The 20,542-nt window shown below is 46.7% G+C and overlaps 1 protein-coding gene across 3 annotated transcripts in view; it reads right to left on the bottom strand.

Annotated features, from left to right (window-relative positions):
* SNAP47 (synaptosome associated protein 47) overlaps positions 1-20,542 on the bottom strand; it is a 44,681-nt gene that overhangs the window by 13,012 nt on the left and 11,127 nt on the right. For all 3 annotated transcript variants that reach the window (XM_059176121.1, XM_059176120.1, XM_059176122.1), the window contains exon 3: positions 6,045-6,535. In XM_059176121.1, coding sequence (XP_059032104.1) covers positions 6,045-6,535 — 491 coding nt within the window. The remainder of the gene's footprint in view (positions 1-6,044; positions 6,536-20,542) is intronic.

Below are 20,542 nucleotides of genomic sequence, written 5' to 3' on the forward strand. Positions count from 1 at the left end.
TTGCAGGAAAGGGCCTTCATCGGCGTGCAGACATTTCTCTTCTCTGGGGGAAGGGCTATAGGTAGGAGCCTGGAGAAACGCACACAGAACACCCTGCTGGAAACTGTGGCATCATCTTGTCCCCCACATGGTGCTGAGGCTCTCTGAGTGCAGGAAAGGGCCAGTGGGATGGGCCAAGCCACACTGGCTGTGTGGCTGCATGGATGTGGGGCTGCATCAGAGCCCTGCACATGGCCAGGCCCCACTCAGGGGCCTGCACCTGGCCAGGCTCCCCAAGGGGTGGAAGGGCAGCCTGGAGATGCGGTGATAACCAAGAAGATCTCGGAGACTGCCGTGGCGTGCAACCCGTCCTTTGTTTGAAGCGCTGACTCGAACCCCAACCCTGGCACCACAGGGCCCAGAGAAGGGCCTGCGCCTCCCCCCAGGACACAGCACAGCCACATTCATGGACAGCGATGTCGGGAGGCAGATGGCTATCCAGAGGCCAGACCAGCTCCTCTGAGCACTTCTCTGCTCCTGAGCAACGGGAGGCCCAGAGGGCCCACAGGACCCTGGCAGCAGGGAGCAGAGCTGCGTGATGAACACACCATCAGGAGGGGAAGGACCAGGCCTGAAGAGTAGGAGCCAGACTGGCCATCCCCAGCACACACAGAAATATCCCCGCTCTGCTCATTTCTCAAAGTAATCCCTGAAGACAGCCTAGCTGAGCAAAGAAAGCATGGCCTCGACCAGGAGAGACACAGGCTGGAGCGAGAAGACACAGGGTTCTCAGGGTTCTGGAGCAGAAGAGGGACTAGGCCCGATGCAGAAAGCTTGGGGACTGGAGCATGAGCAAGAGCTGTGCAGAGGCAGGACTACGGGTTCCGGCCTGCCTCTGCTGGAGGAAGCTGTGTGTAGAAACCCCCCTGCTCTGTGTGCGCCCTGGGAGAGCCTACAGAGACCCACCACACCGCAGGTGTATTCAGGAAGCCAGAAAAAACCCTTACTGTACACCATGCAATGGATGTCTGCTTGTCTACGTCCTTCTGTAAGAAAAATAAAAGCTGATCGCAACCCAGCAAACTGATCTCACAACCTGTGTTCTAAACCTCAAAGCTCTGTCCGAGTCCCGCTCCCTAACGGCTTTTAATTAGCAAGGAACTTTCTGCAGCATGCAAATCAGCACTGTTCAGCCTCATGGGATCTAAATGTCACTACCTAAAACGTTACATAATGACAAGCACTTTTCTGAAACCGTCAGAGTGAGCTGGAAGACATGATGGCAGAAATAGCAAACGCAGACGTGAACTACCAGCTATTATTAGCCTCAAGAAAAGGCCAACCCATGCCCACGATGTTAACCAGTCCTTGGTGCTAATGTGATGACAAACGCTGGTTCCACCTCCCTACTAGGCCTTGGCTCTCCCCTTCCCAGCTTTCTACTCCCCAGGCTCCTGGACTCCTGCTCCAGCCAGCCTGGCAGCCCCATCCTTGGAGGCTCACACACCATCCCCGGTCCCCATCCCTAGCTCCCCATCCACGGCCTGCTAGTGCCCTGTCCCCGGCACCCTGTCCCAAGCAAGCCCCCTGGTCCTCTGTCCCTGGCACCCTGTTCGTGGTCCACTGGCCCTCTGTCTCTGGCACCCTGTCCCCAGTCCACTGGTTCTCTGTCCCTGGCCCACTGCCACTCCGTCCCTGGCCCCCAGGGCCCTGCCCGCCCTGCTCCTCATCTGCACACATCACATACACAGTCAGCCCCTAGCACAAGTGTGACTGTGTCTCTATGAGTGACAACCTTCCCTCATCTGTCCTGCCATCATTCCACTTGCGCAACTTTGATATTAACGTGCTTGGTACCGCACTGCTTTTCTGAGACCAAGGCCCACATCTGACTCACATGTGGGCCTGGCCCTGGGTCCCTTTAGCACTGCTGTGCTTTCCATTCCAAGACCCAGAGCTATCTTCCGGAGGGACATGCTAATATTTCTTTGAATATTTAATGGAATAGGTTTTACTTAAGCAGAAAGCCCAAACAGAGAATTTTTCTTCCTGGAATACACTGAGTCACAGTATCTTTCATGGCCAGCAGGATGACACCTGGCACGGAGCTTGGCACCCCTGGTACTCTGTATTGAGACCTGAGTCACCGACTCAGTTCAACGCTGTGAGCTATCTTCTGAAAACATTGATTAAGATGGTTTCTGTCTCTAGAGCCACTAATGATCACAGTCAAACACAATCAGCACAAAGTGTTCAAGCTGCAAGGGGACTTACGCATGATCTCATTTCCTGGGAACAACAGCTGGGCTAGCAGGGGCATCTGCAGATGCCAGTGTCCTTTATGGACAGGTCTGCATCTGAGCAAGAACTCCCCAGCCCACCCTCACCCAAAAGCCTGTCTGTTCACGGGCCCATCTTCCCCCTTGTCCCTGGGACCCAAAAGCCCCATCCATGACACAGGGAAGGAAATGCCTACCTTACCCAGGGATGGACCCAGAAGATTAGAGAACTGGGGTGGGAAGCCCTTCCACAAAATCCCAAGTGCCCAAGCCCTCAACACTGCAGGAAGGTAACAGAGAGGGCAAGCCTACTCAGCAGAGTGAAAGTAAAGCCCTCGGCAAATGTATCTTGGACCCAAGCAAGAGTCCTCGGAAAATCAAGTGGGTGAGAACCGACAGCCCCCAAAGGTCCACAGGGGCCAGGAGTGGTCTGTGAGAGGTCAGCGTGGTGTCTGTGTCCTAGTGACCACACAGTTGCGGGGGGGTCTGTCAGTGGTCAGCATGGGGGTCTATGTCCTAGTGACCACACAGGGAGGGTCTGTGGTCAGCATGGTGTCTGTGTCCTAGTGACCACACAGGTGGAAGGGGGGGTCTGCCTGTGGTCAGCATGATGTCCGTGTCCTAGTGACCACACGGGTGGGAGGGGGAGGTCTGCCTGAGGTCAGCGTGATGTCCGTGTCCTAGTGACCACATGGGTGGGGGGGCCTGTCTGTGGTCAGCGTGGTGTCTGTGTCCTGGGATTGGAACTCTACCACTTGAAGCCCAAGTCTTAAATGACAGTGTCCCCAACGTGTATTACTGTGACATAGATGTGAGTGCTCCTGATGCCAGGGGCTGTTCTGGGTACTGAAGAGGTGGTCATCAGGAGACCAGCTGGGTCCAGTCCAGAGAGTACATGTCCCAGCGTGAAAGTGTGGCAGACCACCAGAGGGCGAGTGTTGCCTCTTAAATGAGGTGGTCAGAGAAGGTTTCTCTCCAAGGCGGCAGTTGGCAAACAACAAAGACAAAAATAAGTACCAAAAAGACCATAAAATGCTACGCACGGGCCATGCTGTGAAGTCTTCTTCCTAAAATCTGTCATGCCAGGACCCTGAGACAACATGAAACACAGACTGAGAGACAGTCTATAAAACTTCAGCACAACTCCTGCAAACTGCTGAGACCCTCAAAACAAGGAGAGCTCAGGGAGCTGCCACAGGTCACATGAGTCCAGACGAGGGTCCTGGGACAGCAAGCACGGGGGGATCTGGAGAGATCGTGGACAGACTTGCTAGCTGTGCCAGAGAGGAAGGCAGCTGCAGGGGACCATCCTCCCAGCTTGTCCCCAAGCCTGAAAAGACCCTACTTTAAAGGTGCTATATACACACAAACAGCCATTTTCCACTGCTTTTCCCCAGGGTGGATGCAGTCCACCAGTGTCATTCCCAGCCCCCGAAGCCCAGGAGACCCTGGCGCCTGACCCTGGCCGATCCACCTCCACCACGCAGGACTGGAGGTCTCTGGAAAGTTCTCTAGATACTGACTCAAGGCAAACCCGGGTCCCGTGGCAACACTGCCACCTGCTGGCCATGCATTCTACCCAACCGGCTTCTGGAGGAGAGGCATCTGTTTCTGAGAAGTCAAGTCATGGTTTCCACCTCCACGGCCTGTTTTCCAGCGTGGGAGAGGGAAAACACCGGTGCTGGCAAAGAGCAGTAGGGGAGACAGAGAGGGCCTGCCCAGACCTCCCGCGGAGCCCTTGGCAAGCGGGACACTGTCCCACGTGTTGGACTCCTCCCTGCTTCCCCTCCTCCCCCACAAGCACCCCCATACTCTGGAGGCAGGGTGCCTCACCGAGGGAAGATAGCACCTCTCGGTCCACGTAAACAAGACACACTGTGGGAACTCCCCCTGCTCCCGCCCCCGAGGCTCAAGTGAGCACCAGGGTGAACACCCATCTGTCATCACAATGTGGTCCCGTTCCCTCTGCACACATACCGTGGTCTGTGACAGTGATGGGTGAGGCCACATATTCCCAGTCCAGGTCCTGCTGGGAAGGTGTCTGAGGATGTGGTGAGGGCCCAGCACTGGCTGACCTTTCATGAGGGAGGCTGTCTGTGCTCTCCCCGAGGAGGAAGACGTGCAGCCCGTGTGCCCTTCCCAACGGCAGGCTCTGGGGAACCTGCACTCACCTGGCTTCCTGCCGGGGGACCACAGTCCTGGCATGTACCTTCCACCCTCCCTCCCTGTCTGCACCTGGACACGCAGGGTCAGAGCGGGCCCAGCCAGCCTCTTCTCCCCTGTATGGTATGTGCTTCCCCTGCCAACTGTCTCGTGACACTCTGTGCCGTGTCCTCTCTCTGGAACCACCCACGAATGTGCTAGAGCTCTGAGAGAACAGGATGGTGAGTGCCTGGCCCAGGGAGTTCCCCATAAGCACTGGCAGAATGAATGGCTGGAGGCGCTACCAGCCCTGGGGCTCCTCATGACCCAGGCCCCTCCCAGAGAAACAGGAGGGTAAGGGCAGACAATGTCCTGCCTGAGGCCTCTCTCAGGCTCACTGCAACTGCCCACCCTTCTCAGCCCCTTTATGGGCTGCCCAGTGCTGCCTTGAGAAAAGGGCCAGAGAAAAATCTGGAAATGCCACGAAATTATATTAGTACACTAACACTTTTGATACTTTGGTGCTTATGGGACCACATCTATTTTCAGGTACATTTCTCTTGAAACACGAAGTCATGTAGAATAACATAAAAATATGTATGTGTTAGGGAACCAGGTTACACATTAGCACTGAAAAACAATCACTTCAGAGCAAAAAGAACCTAGAACAGTCATAAACATACTCCTCCTGTAACAGGCATCCAGCAATCAGAGTTAATAAGGAAGGACTACTGGCCTCTTAGCAGGATCACGGTAACACAGACACAAGGTCACCTGGGACAGTAGCAGAAAATAGGGTATTCTGTGACTCTGTGATTTCTCAGGCTGGGCACAAAACAAGCTGACGGGGAATTTACCCAGGTAAGGATTTCTGTCATGGAGAATGACAATCTGGCAGAGGGACAGGTAGCTTCCGAAGCTAACGGGACGCACAGCTACAGCATGGCAGGGACTCCTACAGAGCCAGGAAACCAAGCAACAGCAGAGCAGAAAACAAACACAGACAAGGCAATCCACAGAGAAAACTCATGATGCCCGAAAACAAGTAAGCAGCATCAGACTCTCCATGTCACCGTCAATCATATGAGAACACACATGAACGAGATGCCACCTGACAGCATCCAGATGGCAAACCCGGGATGTCAGACGACCCTGGGCTGGGACCCTGAACCCAGGACCCCTGCTGCAACTGCCCAGCTCCATGCTCCCCACAGAGAGACTTGGAGGGACAGGAGAAGACCTGCAGACCCAAAGAAACTATGCCGCAGTTTTCAGAGACTGATTTGCAAACAAGTCCCTGGAAGGTGGGCCGGGATGACTCTGATGCTGCGCTCAGGGGTGGAGGGACTGGACGCCCACCAGGGTGGGCAGGTCGGTGCCAGCAAGTCCCATGGTGAAAGGAGGAAAGCCTCATGTGGAGCCTTCCTCTGTTCTGAAAGGGCCACCAAACCCTGCCAACCTCAGGCACAACCTATCCAGCCCTCAGGTGTGAGACACACCAGAGCTTTGGGACTAGGGAGAAAGATCTGCAGGGTCTTCATTTACAAACAATGGACAGTCAGTGGTGCACTGCAGGCATGCGCTGTGTCCAACCTCGACCTTGGAGACTAGTGCACAGGCCGAGCCGGGCCGGAACTCACTCACCCGCCTGCCAGACGGTGCAGCCCTTCTCTGCTAGGGAAGACATTCTGGCACTTTTGGGCATCAAGGCGCCTTCTAACAACTCCATCTTCTGGCTGAACTGCACCTCCAAAATGGGGAGAGCCTCTGGCATCCTGGCGGATATTAGGCGATAAGCTATGTCTGGCTTCCCAATGAACCGCTGGCGAATGCTAATTTCATAAGGCGTGTGAACCTTAATGTCATCTATATCTTCTCTTTCAAATCTGTGCATGAGCAAAGAGCTTGAGTCATGGATTTCCAACCCCGACACAAGGAGGGTGAGACTTCCTGCTTTAACATGACACCCAGTCCCCTGGGAGACAACAGCAGGAATTCGGACCACCACCCCTTCTTTTCCAAGAGCTTTGGGACCAGCCGTTGCGGTGCCTTTCTTGGGCTTCGATTCTGCCGGCATCTTCCAAAGCTTGGAGCTAAAGGGCCACCAAGAAGGGGACTCCAGCTCTGTCAGCAACCTAAAAGCCCAAACAAAACATAGAAACACAGTGAACTGAGTGTTAATGTTTTCTTGAGAACCACTGTAGCCTTTATAAAGCAGTTAGCCTTTTTATAGTGTTCTTTTCCACAAGCAACCCACGAAGCAGAAGAGCAGGAAGCACTCTGCCTGTTTCAGAAAAGAAAACTGAGGCTAAGAGCAGCGTCTCTTAGGGTTACAGACACAAGCCCATAAGCAGTAAACACAACGGGAACACACGTCTTCTGACTAGAATGCTGCCCTTTTCACATCGGACTCTGGGAAATTCTGACTGAAAATAATCTGCAGTAACCTGTTTTGTTCGATGTGGTAACAAGCACATGGGTCTACAGGCACCCGGGTGTGACTGACATAAGGGGGGACTGAATTTTCAACCAAAGTACCTGTGGCTAGTGGCTACCGCACTGATGGACCACTGTGAAATATCCACGAATACCAAGAGATCTACCTCGTAGCAAGAAAATGGAAGCAGAAAAGAAAGAGCAAAGGAACACAGATCAAATGGCATAAGCAGAAAATAAAATTCAAGAGGGTGAGGTTAGACTCCACCATATTAGTAATTATGGTACATATAAATAGATGAAATCCTCTAATTTAAAGGCAGATTGTCAGCCTGGATCAAAGAAAAAACCAACAACATACAGCGGCATCTTTTTCACATTAGAAACTGTGAAACATAAGGACACAGAAACATCAAAAACACTGGGGACGGGGGCGGGCGGGGGGAGATACATTGTGCCAAAAGAAAGCTCTCAGACAGAGCGTGTTACCAGGGAAAAAGACAGACAACACACAATAAGAAAGTCAATTTGACAAAAAAACTTAGTGCTAGACATGTATATCTAACAAAACTCCTAAATGCACTGATCAAAAATTAACAAAATTATAAGGAGAAATAGACAATCACAGTTGTAGACTTTAACAAATTTTCTCCATAATTAATATAGCAAGAAGACAAAAATGACTAGTAAGAACATAAACACTATTCAATTCACTCAGCCTGGTGTTTACTGAACATTATCCAACCACTGAATGCACTCTCTTTTAAAGTACTTTCAGAAAAAAGAAAAAATTATTTAATTTCAATAAATTCCAAGGTCTGAAACTCTACAGAGCATACTGTCCCCAAAGAAATGAAATCTGAAATTAATGACAAAAGACTAATACAAATTCCTCAAATATCTGGAGATTAAGCATAATTCTAAATAAAGGGAATTGGAAAAGTGAATGAAACAAAATGGAATGAATGAAACAAAACCTTATGTAGGAAATGGCAGGATGCAAACAGTGCAGTCATGAGGAAAATTTGTAGCTCTTAATGCATGCATCTGAAAATGTCTTAGAAAGGGTTAAAATCAGTGATTTACGCTTCTGATCCAAAAAGTTATAAATTAAACCCAAAGTAGAACAGAAAAGCAGAAATCAATGAAATTGAAAACAGAAAAAAGAAAATATTAACAGAGCCCAAAGATGGTTTTTTGAAGTTATTTTTAAAAAGTAAACCCTTACAAGAAATGATCAAGAATAAAACAAAGAGGGACGCCTGGGTGGCTCAGTTGGTTAAGCCTCTGCGTTCGGCTCACGTTGTGATCTCAGGGTCCTGGGATTGAGCCCCGCATTAGGCTCCCTGCTCAGCAGGAAGTCTGTTTCTCTCTCTCCCTCTGCCCCTCCCCCTGCTTGTGCTCTCTTGGTCTCCATTAAATAAACAAATAAAATCTTAAAAAAAAAAAAAGAATAAAACAAAGAAACTGCATATTACCAATATCAGGAACAAAAAAGGCATTACCATAGATTCTTTAGCACCTGAAATAAGGGGATATCATATCCAACTTCACACCAAGAAATAGGACAACTTACATGAAACAGATAAAGTACTCCAAACACCCAACCTTCCAAAACTGCAGCAAGAAGTAGTTTACGACTATAAATACCCGGGCGCCTGAGTGGCCCAGTGGGTTAAGCCTCTGCCTTCCGCTCAGGTCATGATCTCAGGGTCCTGGGATCGAGCCCCACATCTGGCTTTCTGCTCAGCAGGGAGCCTGCTTCCTTCTCTCCTTCTGCCTGCCTCTCTGCCTACTTGTGATCTCTGTCTATCAAATAAATAAATAAACTCTTAAAAAAAAATAAATACCCATAACGAAGTGGCAGCAAGAGAAATTTGGAAAAAATCCCATTTACGAATATTCCAAAAATACCTTACAGATAATTTGAACCAAGGAAGTGAAAGACTTGTATTCTGAAAACAAAAACAAAAACTGAAGACACAAACAAATGGAAATACATACCATGCTCACGGATGGCAATAATTAATACTGCTAAAAAGTCCACATTACCCAAAGCAACAGACATTTTGATGCAATCCTTATCAAAATACCAGAACATTTTTTTCACAGAACTGAACAAATAATACTAAAATTTGTATGGAATGACGAAAGACCTCAACTAGCCAAAGTGATCTTCAGAAATAAGAACAAAGCTGGAGGTATCACAATCCTAGATTTCAGGACTTATGACCAAGTTGTAGTAATCGTAACAGCATGGTACTGGCACAAAAACGGACATGCAGATCAAAGGAACAGACCAGAGAGCCCGGAAATACACCCACACTTATGCGGTCAGTTAATCTGTGACAAAGGAGTCAAGAATAGACAACAGGACAGTCTCAACAAATTCAACAAATGGTGTGAAAACAGCCACATGCAAAAGAATGAAACAGGACCCCTTCTTATACCAGACACAAACATTACCTCCCAATGGATTAATGGATTAAACGGAGACTTGAATCCATAAAACTCCTAAAAGAAAACATATACAGTAAAATCACATTGACATCGGCCTTAGTACCATACTTACAGATATGTCTCCTGAGGCAATGGAAACAAAAGTGAAAACAAACTATTGCGACTACATCAAAATAAAAAGCTTCTGCACAGTGAAGGAAATCACTTACAAAACAAAAAAGTAGTCTTCTGAATAGAAAAAGATATTTGCAAATGATACATCTGAGAAGGGGTTAATATGCAAAAGATATATAACTCATAACCAAAACATACAAACAACCCAATTAAAAAATGGGCATAAGATCTGAATAGGCATTTTTTCAAAGACAACATCCATGTGGCCAAAAGACACACCAAAATATCTCAACATCACTCATCATAAGGAAATACAAATCAAAACCACATTAAGATATGGAATGGCTAAAATTAACAACACAGGAGAAAACAGGAGTTGGTGAGCATGCAGAGAAAGGGGAACCCTCATGCACTGTTGGTGGGAATGCAAATTGGTGCAACCACTCTGGAAAACGGTAAGGAGGTTCCTCAAAAATTAAAAATAGAATTACCATATGATCCAATAATTCCAGTACTGGGTATTTACCCAAAAATAAAAACACTAGTGATAAAGATATCTGTGTCTACTTCAGCATTATTTATAGTAGCCAAAATATGGAGGCAACCCAAGGGTCTCTCCACTGATGAATGGATAATGAAGAGGACACACACACACGCACACACACACACACCAGGGACTATTACTCAGCCACAAAAAAGAATGAAGTCTTGCCATTTGCAAGACTCCGTTGTGGATGGAGCTAGACGGTATTATGCAAAGTGAAATAAGACAGAGAAAGACTAACGCTACATGACTTCACTTACATGTAGAATCTAAACACCTAAGCAAAAGAATAATCAAAGAGCAGAAACAGACCCATAAATAGAGAAGGGATGGTTGCCAGAGGGCAGGGTTGGGGGAGAGGGTGGTACAGGCTTCCAGTATGGAGCAAATAAATCATGGAGGTAAAAGGTATAGCCTAAGGAATATGGTCAATGATACTGTAATACCAACACAGATGGTAGCTACGCTTGTGCTGGGCACAACATTCACCAGTCAAATCTAATACAACACCTGAAACTAATACAACATTGCGTGTCAATGATACTTAGTTAAAAAAAGGCAGGGCATGGACGTCCTCCCTCAGTGAGCTGTCCTGTAGTGTGCTTTCCCCTAATTGGAGCAGTGTCTGAAAACGTATGTGAGGAGTCACAGGTAACAAGGGAAACTGTACCGGCTCAGTAGAGGGGGCCAGTAACAAGACCCCACCCTAATTCTCCCAGCCAGGGTACAGGTGCAGGGAAGTGAAATCCCACCCCCAGCCAGCAGTGACAGGTGTCTGTAACTACTGTAAGGTACAAACTAGGGCCAAGTGGGGAATTGGGTCTCTTGCCCTCACATGGCAGTAAGAGGAATCAGTGTTTTTCTTTCTTTCTTTTTTCTGGAAGACAGAAGGCGAGAGGGGAAGGAGAGAGAGAATCTCAACCAACATGGGGCATGATCACACCACCCTGAGGTCACGGCCTGAGCTGAGATCAAGAGTTGGAAGTTGAACCCACAGAGCCACCCAGGTGCCCTAAGAGGAATCAGCTTCTTACTCCCAGGGCATCATCAGGGAAAACTAAACAAAGACCCAGAGTTGTCCAGGATACAATGAAGAATCACCCCGCCAAGAACCAGGAAATGTTCCTCTTAAATAAAAAATACAAGCAAATGCCAAAGCCAAGATGAAACTGATGGGATTACTAGACAGGGATTCTAAAGCACCATCAGAAAAGTATTTCCACAAGCAATTATGGACATGTTGGAAATAAATTAAACCACAGTCTTAGCAGAGAAACAGAAGACACAGTAAAGTATCTGAGAATTTTTGAACTTAGAAATACAATTACTGATACAAAAAATGGGTCGATGGGAGACTGCAGCTAGAGATGAAAGATAAAAGAATCCATGAGATTAAAGGTCAAAGAAGAGAACAGCAGAGAGAAAACACTAAAAACAACAATGAGAACAAACCCAAGGGTCCAAAACAAAAGACTGAACATTCAAATCACCAGCACTCCAGCAGAAGAGAAAGACTACAAGCTGGAAAAGTACTAAAACAAATATTGGGTGACTATTTCCCAAATTAGGCAGAAATACATAAGCCCGTAGGATCAAAATACACTAATCAGACCCACACAGCATACCAAAGAAATCACTATGACATTTTATGTTAAACAAACAAAGAAAAGATCTTGACAGTGGTGTGAGAGACCTCACCTACAGGAGAAAACTAAATCGAATGACAGCACACTTCTTGTCAGAAACCATGGAGCCAGAAGGAAGTGGCACAGTGGTTTTTAGTGCTCAAAGAAAAGAACTGTCAGTTCAAAAATCCACACTGAGTGAAACTTTTCTTCAGGAATAAAGAGGAAATTGAGTTACTCTCAGAGGAAGAAAACCCACAAAGAAACTGCTGCTAGCAGGTCTGCCCTGAAAGAATGCCTTGAAGAAGTTGTCGAATCAGAAAGGAACTGGAAAGGGTAGCTAGCAATTCTGGAACATCAGGAAGGAGGGTAGAGAAATAGAGTAAATATACAGGGAACTAAAATACACTCACTTTTTCTCTTGAGCTGGCTAAAATATGTAAAAGTGGTTCTCAAATAGGTACACCAAGTTAAGATAATCACCCTACGGGATTCCCACAAATCGTCTGTAAGTTAGAGACATAAAGACAGGTTAGGTTCCTACACAGCACTGGCCAGTTACACGTCAACGCCAGCACACTGTGCCCAACTGCACGTATACAACATAGTACCTAGAGTGACTGGCGAAGGGTCTGTGTGAGGCACACTGGGGACAGTGCACGGAAGTCACCATGGAGTTCTGAGATAATATTCAGGTAACCTGTAGGAGGTGGGTGGGGGGAAGGAAAAAAACAACAGAGGGAACAAGTAACACAAAAATAGAGCAGCAGATGTCAGTGTTTTCACACCACACTAATAATTATATCGCCAGGATGGCAAAACTGTTCCACGTTGAGTCCACTTTCTGTCAGACTCCTAGCTGGCTCCCGTGCAGAAGCTGGCCAGTGAACCCTAAAGTTCATAAGAAATGCAAGGGACCCGGAAGAGCCAGAATGGTTCTGAAAAAGAACAGAGCTGGTGGACCCCACCACCTGTGTGCAAACCCTACTACAAAGCTCTGGACATGAAGCTGGTGTGGTGCTGTCACAAGGTCAGACAGATGGATCAGTCTAGAAGCAAACCTTCATGCGGAGGGTCAGCTGGCCAAGAGCAAGGATGACAAGACAGCTCACCAGGGAAGCACTGAACTGAAATACTGCTGAGACCACTGGATATCCACATACAAAGAAAAGAAGTTCAGCCCATTTCTCATGCCGTGAACTCCAAGTAGATCACAGACCTTAACAGAAAAGCTAAAGTTTGGACCATGCAGTGAAGCAGACATGACACCAAAGGCAAATGATCAAAGAAAGTCAGATACACTGGACCTCGTAAAACTTTAAATCCTTTAGGCTGGCACCCAGGCAGGCTTGAGCCATAAGCAGGGGAGGCGGTCAGGCCCTGGGACTCTGGCATCCCGAGGAGGAGCTGAGGATGTGGCCAAAAACAGGGACCAGGTGCACGTCTGCCATGGTAATCTGTCACAGTCGAACCATGCTCCAGGGAGGGAAGTCTGCTTGGCAGTGTGTGAAGGAGGCAACTGCAAAGCTCTGAAATGCTCACTGCTTGAATGCAGAAGATCAGTGTTGCATGCCGTATCAAGAACATGAGTAAGAAAGGGACACTTGGTACTCTTATGCTGAAGCCAAAATAAAAACAACAAAGCATTTTCTCTGGTCACTTAAAACAGAGAAGCCAGAATAGGACACAGACACCTCGTCTGTCAGGATGGACCAGTTTTTCCCACAAGGAACACAGGAGATGGGGGAGGAATTCTGTTTTTTAACATGTACAAAGTAAATGATTCTCTTGCTCTAAGTTATTTTAGGAATAAAAAATGAACAGTTATGAGCTGGGAGCATCCTAACATGTTTTGAAAGCTGTTCTAAAGCAAAGTGGAGTACCTGGACGGCTCAGTCCACAGAGCATGTGACTCTTGATCTCGGAGTTATGACTTCAAACCCTACATTTGGCAGAGAGAATACTTTAAAAAAATCTGACGCACTAGAAGTGGACAGATTATTATTTTCAAACCTGACTCTTCAACCAAATGACACACTTTGTACATCTTTTGTGAATATCATGAAGGCCATTGATGGGACTTAAAATTGTTAACATGCAGTCTGAGGAGAAAATGTCTATTGGGAAAGTTGAGGATAAAACTTTCTTTCACTCAATCTGTCCTATTTAGTTCAAAAATAAATTGTGCTGGATTCCTTGGAGAAAAAAAATTAAAATTTTCTGCTTCAAAGAATATCTTCAAGAAAGTAAAATGGGGGCACCTGGGTGGCACAGTTGGTTAAGCATCCAATTCTTGATTTCAACTCTTGATCATGATCTCAGGGTCATGGGACTGAGCCCCTGGGGTTCATACCTCTGTGCTCAGTGGAGAATCTGCCTGAGATTCTGTCTTTCCTCCTTTGTCCCTCCTCACTACAGGTCTAAAATAAATAAAGAAATCTTAAAAAAAAATAAGATGATAATCCACAGAAAGCAAACAATATTCTCAAATCATATATCCAATAAAAGGACTTCTTACAGAATATATAAAAAACTCTTACGGGGCACCTGGGTGGCTCAGTGGGTTAAAGCCTCTGCCTTCGGCCTAGGTCATGATCCCAGAGTCCTGGGATCGAGCCCCACATCAGGCTCTCTGCTCAGTGGGGAGCCTGCTTCCTCCTCTCTCTGACTAGCTTCTCTGCCTACTTGTGATCTCTGTCTTTCAAATAAATAAATAAATAAAAATATTAAAAAAAAAAAAACCCAAAAAACTCTTACAAACTCCATAATAAAAACACAAGCACATAAAAGATGGTCAAAGACTGAAAACAAATCATACGCATGGAAAAAAGTGTATGAGAAGATACTTGTTATCGTGAGGAAAATGGAAGTCAAACCCCCCAGTGAGATGCTACCTCACACCCACTAGGAGGGTTACAACGGAAAAGACAGACGAGAAAAAGTGTTGTGAGGTTGTGGGGAAACCAGAGCCCTCACACATTACTGGTGGGGATGTAAACTAGTGCAACCACTTAGGAAAACTGGTCAGTTTCTTGAAATGCTGAGGAGACCCAGCAATTTCCCTCCCAAGGGAGATGAAAACAAACATCCACAGCAGCTCTACTCCTAACAGCAGCAAAGCCGAGACAGCAAATCACCTGTCCAAACTGGTCGACGGATAAATAAAATGTGATCCATCAGACAACAGAGTATTAGCCAGAAACACAGAGCAGCAGGATGCCTGGCTGGCTCAGTCAACAGAGCATGTGACTCTTAACTTCAGAGTTGTGAGTTCAAGCCCCATGCTGGGCACAGAGCCCACCAAAGACATGATCCTTATGCAAACTCTCTAGAAGAGACAAGGCTATGCACAAAGAGTAGATCAGTGGTGCCCTGGGCAGGATGAGGACAGAGTGACTGCTAAAGGGCTCGAGGCAACTTTTGGGAGTGACGGAGAGGTCCTAAAATTGGACTACAGTGAAGTCTGCACAACTCTGTAAATTTACTAAAAATCACTGACTCGTTCACATACAACAAGTAAGTTTTATGGTATATAAATGAGAAGACTGTTGTACAAAGTCTACAAAGACACCTCAGAATAAAACATTGTGTATCTAGGATGGGCGAAACCAGCAGCCACAATCCTACCCAACTTAGCACTAACATACACGAGGAAGACAGTGGAAAACATCCTCAAAGTGCTGGGCTACATCGGGCTCAACCATGAAGTCAAACAGTCACTCAAGAGTGCCACCCTCCAACATGTGACACCAAGGCCACACTGCTTACTCACACACAGCAGTGCAAATACAACCAAAGTAATCACAACTAGATTCCAGCCAACTCCTAATATCAAAACCAGGTTACCAACTTGTGTTCGTTTCATTTAGAGAGAGATATGGAATACCAGAAAGTAGGACATGTATACCCCAGAGTTTTAGCGTATATAAACAAATTTGTTATCTAGATGTCAATGGGGCCCTCTGGCTGCTTTGGGTTGTGACCGTGGGGAGGTCAGCAGAGAGGTCTCAACTACCACGGACTGAGGCAGCTTTCCAGCCATATAGATTCAAGGGGGCAAGACCTATTTCCTTCTCCCCTCACAGAAGGCAGGTGTCTAAGAACATCTTTGTCAGTCCACTAGCTGAATGGAGAGAGACAAAGGAAGAGAAACTTCAATGACCACACACAAGAGAGACATGGTTTGCAAGCACAGTTTGGAAAGGACACAAAAGTCCACCCCGACCCTCAATAAGCAAAGACCACTGATCCCCAAGGAGTAGGAAAATTAGGGTTCCAGATGGAAAAAGTCAGCTCAGGCTGCTGTAACAAGTAGCACACATCATGGCCTGACCAACAGCCTGATTTCTCAGTTATGGAGGCTGCGAAGTTCAAGATTGGAGGGCCAACAGACTCAGTTTTGGGAGAGAGATCTCTCCCTTGGCTTGGTGATGGCTGCCTTTTTGTGTCCTTACACAGCAGAGAGAGACTTCCAGCCCCTTCCTCTTATGCCACTGTGGGGGCTCCACTCTCGTGACCTTATCTAACCCTAATCACTTCCCAAAGGCACTGCCTCCTAACACCATCACACCGAGGGGTGACCTCAACATATTAATTTCAGGGACACAAATACTTAGTCCATAACAGACTTACCACAACATAATAGAATGTGTAGTTCTCAATAAAACAATTACAAAACATACAAAGAAAGAGGACATATGGCCCATTCATAAAGCCCATTCCCGTGTCTGAGGAACCTCTAATATTTTAATTAACTAGTTAAAGATGTTACACCAAAATCTTAAAATGTGTTCAACAAGCTAAAGGAACATAACAAATAACTGAAAGATCAGAAAAAAAATGTCTGAATAAAATAACAACATCAGTAAAAAGACAGAAATTATGAAAAGGAAGCAAATTCTAGAGCTGAAAAATAACAATAACTGAAATGAAATACTGACCAGAGAGATTAAATAGCATATTTGAGCAGGGAGAACAGAGAATCAGTGAACTTGAAGGTAACACCTTTGAAACTGCCCAGTCTGAGGAAAGAAAGAAAAAAGAAGGAAGAAAAATGAAGAGAGCTTAAAGGGACTGTGGGACTCCAGCAAACATCTACAAATGCATTGTAGAAATCCTAGATGGATGAAAGAGAGAGGACACAACACTCCTTTGAGGAAACAATGGTTGATGAAATCTGATGAAAGGTATGAATGTGCACATTCAAGCTCAACAGAGGCCCCAGCTCCTGCCCCCAGAAAGATAAACATAAAAAGATCAGGACCATGGCATGCTATAGTTAAAGTGTTGAAACCAGAGCACAAGCGGCCTGCCACATTCAAGAGGTTCACCATAAGAAGTGGTCAAGTATCCAAGCTCTTGGATCGGAAGAATAAACATTGTTAAAATGTCTATACTGCCTAGAGAAATCTATACTTTTAAAGCTATTCCGATCAAAATTCTACCGGTATTCTTCAAAGAGCTGGAGCAAACAGTCCAAAAATTTGTACGGAATCAGAAGAGACCCCAAATTGCTAAGGAAATATTGAAAAACAAAAATAAAACGGGGGGCATCACGTTACCTGATTTCAAGCTTTACTACAAAGCTGTGATCACCAAGACAGCATGGTACTGGCATAAAAACAGACACATAGACCAGTGGAACAGAGTAGAGAGCCCAGATATGGACTCTCAACTCTATGGTTAATTAATCTTCAACAAAACAGGAAAAAATATACAGTGGAAAAAAGACAGTCTCTTCAATAAATGGTGCTTGGAAAACTGGGCAGCTATATGTAGAAGAATGAAACTCGACCATTCTCTTACACCGTACACAAAGATAAACTCAAAATGGATAAAAGACCTCAGTGTCAGAATCCTAGAGGAGAACATAGGCAGTAGGCTCTTTGATATCAGCCATAGCAACTTCTTTCAAGATATGTCTCCAAAAGCAAAGGAAACAAAAGCGAAGATGAACTTTTGGGACTTCATCAGTATCAAAAGCTTCTGCACAGCAAAGGAAACAGTAAACAAAACAAAGAGGCAACCCACGGAATGGGAGAAGATTTTCACAAATGACAGTACAGACAAAAGGTTGATATCCAAGATCTATAAAGACCTCCTCAAACTCAACACACACAAAACAGACAAGCATATCAAAAAATGGGCAGAAGATATGAACAGATACTTCTCCAATGAAGACATACAAATAGCTATCAGACACATAAAAAAATATTCATCATCACTAGCCATCACGGAGATTCAAATTAAAACCACATTGAGATAACAGCTTACACCAGTTAGAATGGCAAAAATTAGCAAGACAGGAAACAACATGTGTTGGAGGGGATCTGGAGAAAGGGGAACCCTCTTCCACTGTTGGTGGGAATGCAGGTTGGGGCAGCCTCTTTGGAGAACAGTGTGGAGATTCCTCAAGAAATTAAAAAGAGAACTTCCCTATGACCCTGCTATTGCACTCCTCGGTATTTACCGCAAAGGTACAGATGTAGTGAAAAGAAGGGCCATCTGTACCCCAGTGTTTATAGCAGCAATGGCCACAGTCGCCACACTGTGGAAAGAACCAAGATGCCCTTCAACGGACGAATGGATAAGGAAGATGTGGTCCATATACACTATGGAGTATTATGCCTCCATCAGAAAGGATGAATACCCAACTTTTGTAGCAACATGGATGGGACTGGAAGAGATTATGCTGAGTGAAATAAGTCAAGCAGAGAGAGTCAATTATCATATGGTTTCACTTATTTGTGGAGCATAACAAATATCATGGAGGACATGGGGAGTTAGAAAGGAGAAGAGAGTTGGGGGAAATTGGAAGGGGAGGTGAACCATGAGAGACTATGGACTCTGAAAAACAATCGAAGGGTTTTAAAGGGGCAGGGGTGTGGGAGGTTGGGGTACCAGGTGGTGGGTATTATAGAGGGCAGGGATTGCATGAAGCACTGGGTGTGGTACGAAAACAATGAACACTGTTATGCTGAAAATTAAAAAAAAAAATTAAAAGAAAAAAAAAAGAAGTGGTTAAGTAACTGGTTGAACAGCCCACAGTGCAGATTCAGTGTTGGTCTCCAGACTGGGTATGCGGCAGTGGCCATGGCCAAGCTGGCCTCGGTGAGTTGGCATCCATGTTGCTGAGACCCATCATAGCTTCTGCCTCTGTCACCACAGCCACTTTACTCATGGGCCAACTGGGCAACCGCAGGAGACACTGGGGAAACAGGCTGACTGGGATCCGGAGAACAGGTCACCCTATCCTCTTAATTATCACAATCCTCCTCTGCTGAAGAGACACTGGTGAGTGTTCTCATGGAACGCATCTTTGCTTCCTGTCCCACTCACAGAAGTGGGACATCTAGCCACATTCTTCTACCCCAGACCTCCCTGTTATCAAGTTACCAATCGAATTTCTTCCCTTCCCCACGCATCCAGCCAAACCATTGGCCACAGTCCATCAGTATACAGCCGAGCCTCTGGCCATATGTCCTGCCAAGGAACCTGTTTAGTAGAGTACCACACGACGGTCACCTGTCAGGAACTCCAAACACTTCTGCCCATGTCATCTTGGTGTTGGAGTTACCACAGAACACAACATGGTCAGGCTTTGTTCAGCTTTGTTCACATACAGAAGAGAGAGTTGCAGTAGTGGACACTGGTCTCTCACCGCCAGCAGGTGCTCCTGGCAGCTGATGCAGGACAACTGGCTTACATACTTCCCTCTAATGCTGCAGTGCAAGGACCACTCCGCCCTAACAGAGTCTCAACTACAAGAGGCTGGGGGGGCCTGAAAGCCATTGACAGGCATGTTTCCGTAGAACAAAGAGCCCCGGTTGAGCTTGTAACAAGGAAAGCTATATCCCTACAAGGGAATGGGCCTGGCACAGGCTGTGTGTTCCCCCCCTAAAGCCCATTCTTAGGAGGCTGAGAGTGGGCTAACAGACTTTATGCACAAGACTGCCTTCTTGGCACAATGAATTTTCCAGGTACATGGCCTGAAGGGTTCCTGGGTGATGCCTACACATTGCACGAAACCATCTGTAACCCAGGTCCCACTATTCTCCTCCTCAGGCAACTGACCGTGGGGCTCTCCCCATGTAGGAAGTGTGCCCTGGTGCCCTAGGTGCAGGCGGGGAGAGAGAGGGGGTGTGGCAGGAGTGTGGTCCCTGTGACCTCACCTGTGCTTTCAGGGCCTGCTTCAAGCCTGATCTCCTGCACCCAATCGTTCTGTGGTGCATGCCACACTTCACAGCTCAGTGGGTCAGACAACACCTATATCAGATTGCGCGATAATCTGGTTGTCCACGCTCAGGCGTTCTGTTTCTACAAAGGCCCAGAAGCAGGCCAAGAACTGTTTCTTAAAAAAAAAGAAGTTATCCATAGAGGATGGCGGGGGTGCCTTGCTCCGAAACCCTATAGGCACGGACCGTGGCCCTGTGACTCCCTACAGAGGTGTGCCAGTGGCTCCCAAGAGCACCCCACAGATACCTGGCATGCCATGGCATCTACAGGACCGTGTGCCCCAGTAGCACCTGGACCTGCATGGAGCCTTACTGCTCTGGGCCCCACTCAAAACTAGCAACTTTCTATGTCACTTGGTAAGCTGGCCAGAGCATCACACCCAAATGAGGACTGTGTTGCCTCCAAAATGCCAAGGGGCTCACTAAGCGCTGTGTCTCCTTTCTGATTTTATTTTTCTGACAGAGCGAGACAGTACGTGCAAGCATGTACGTGAGTCAGGGAGTAGCAGAGGGGAGGGCAAGAGTCTCGAGCAGACTCCCATCTCGGTGTGGAGCAGGACATGGAGCTCAACCTCATGACCATGAGATGACCTGAACCAAAACCTGGGTACTTAGCAGACTGAGCCACCCAGGAACCCCAGCTGTGCCTTCTTTCTCATTGTAAGAAGAACTTCTCCTTCACCATAAAAGAGATACTTCAGGGAGCCCCACTCCACTAGAAATTTCCAT

This window comes from Mustela lutreola, chromosome 5 (genome assembly GCF_030435805.1).
Source record: "Mustela lutreola isolate mMusLut2 chromosome 5, mMusLut2.pri, whole genome shotgun sequence".
NCBI classification, from domain to species: domain Eukaryota; kingdom Metazoa; phylum Chordata; class Mammalia; order Carnivora; family Mustelidae; genus Mustela; species Mustela lutreola.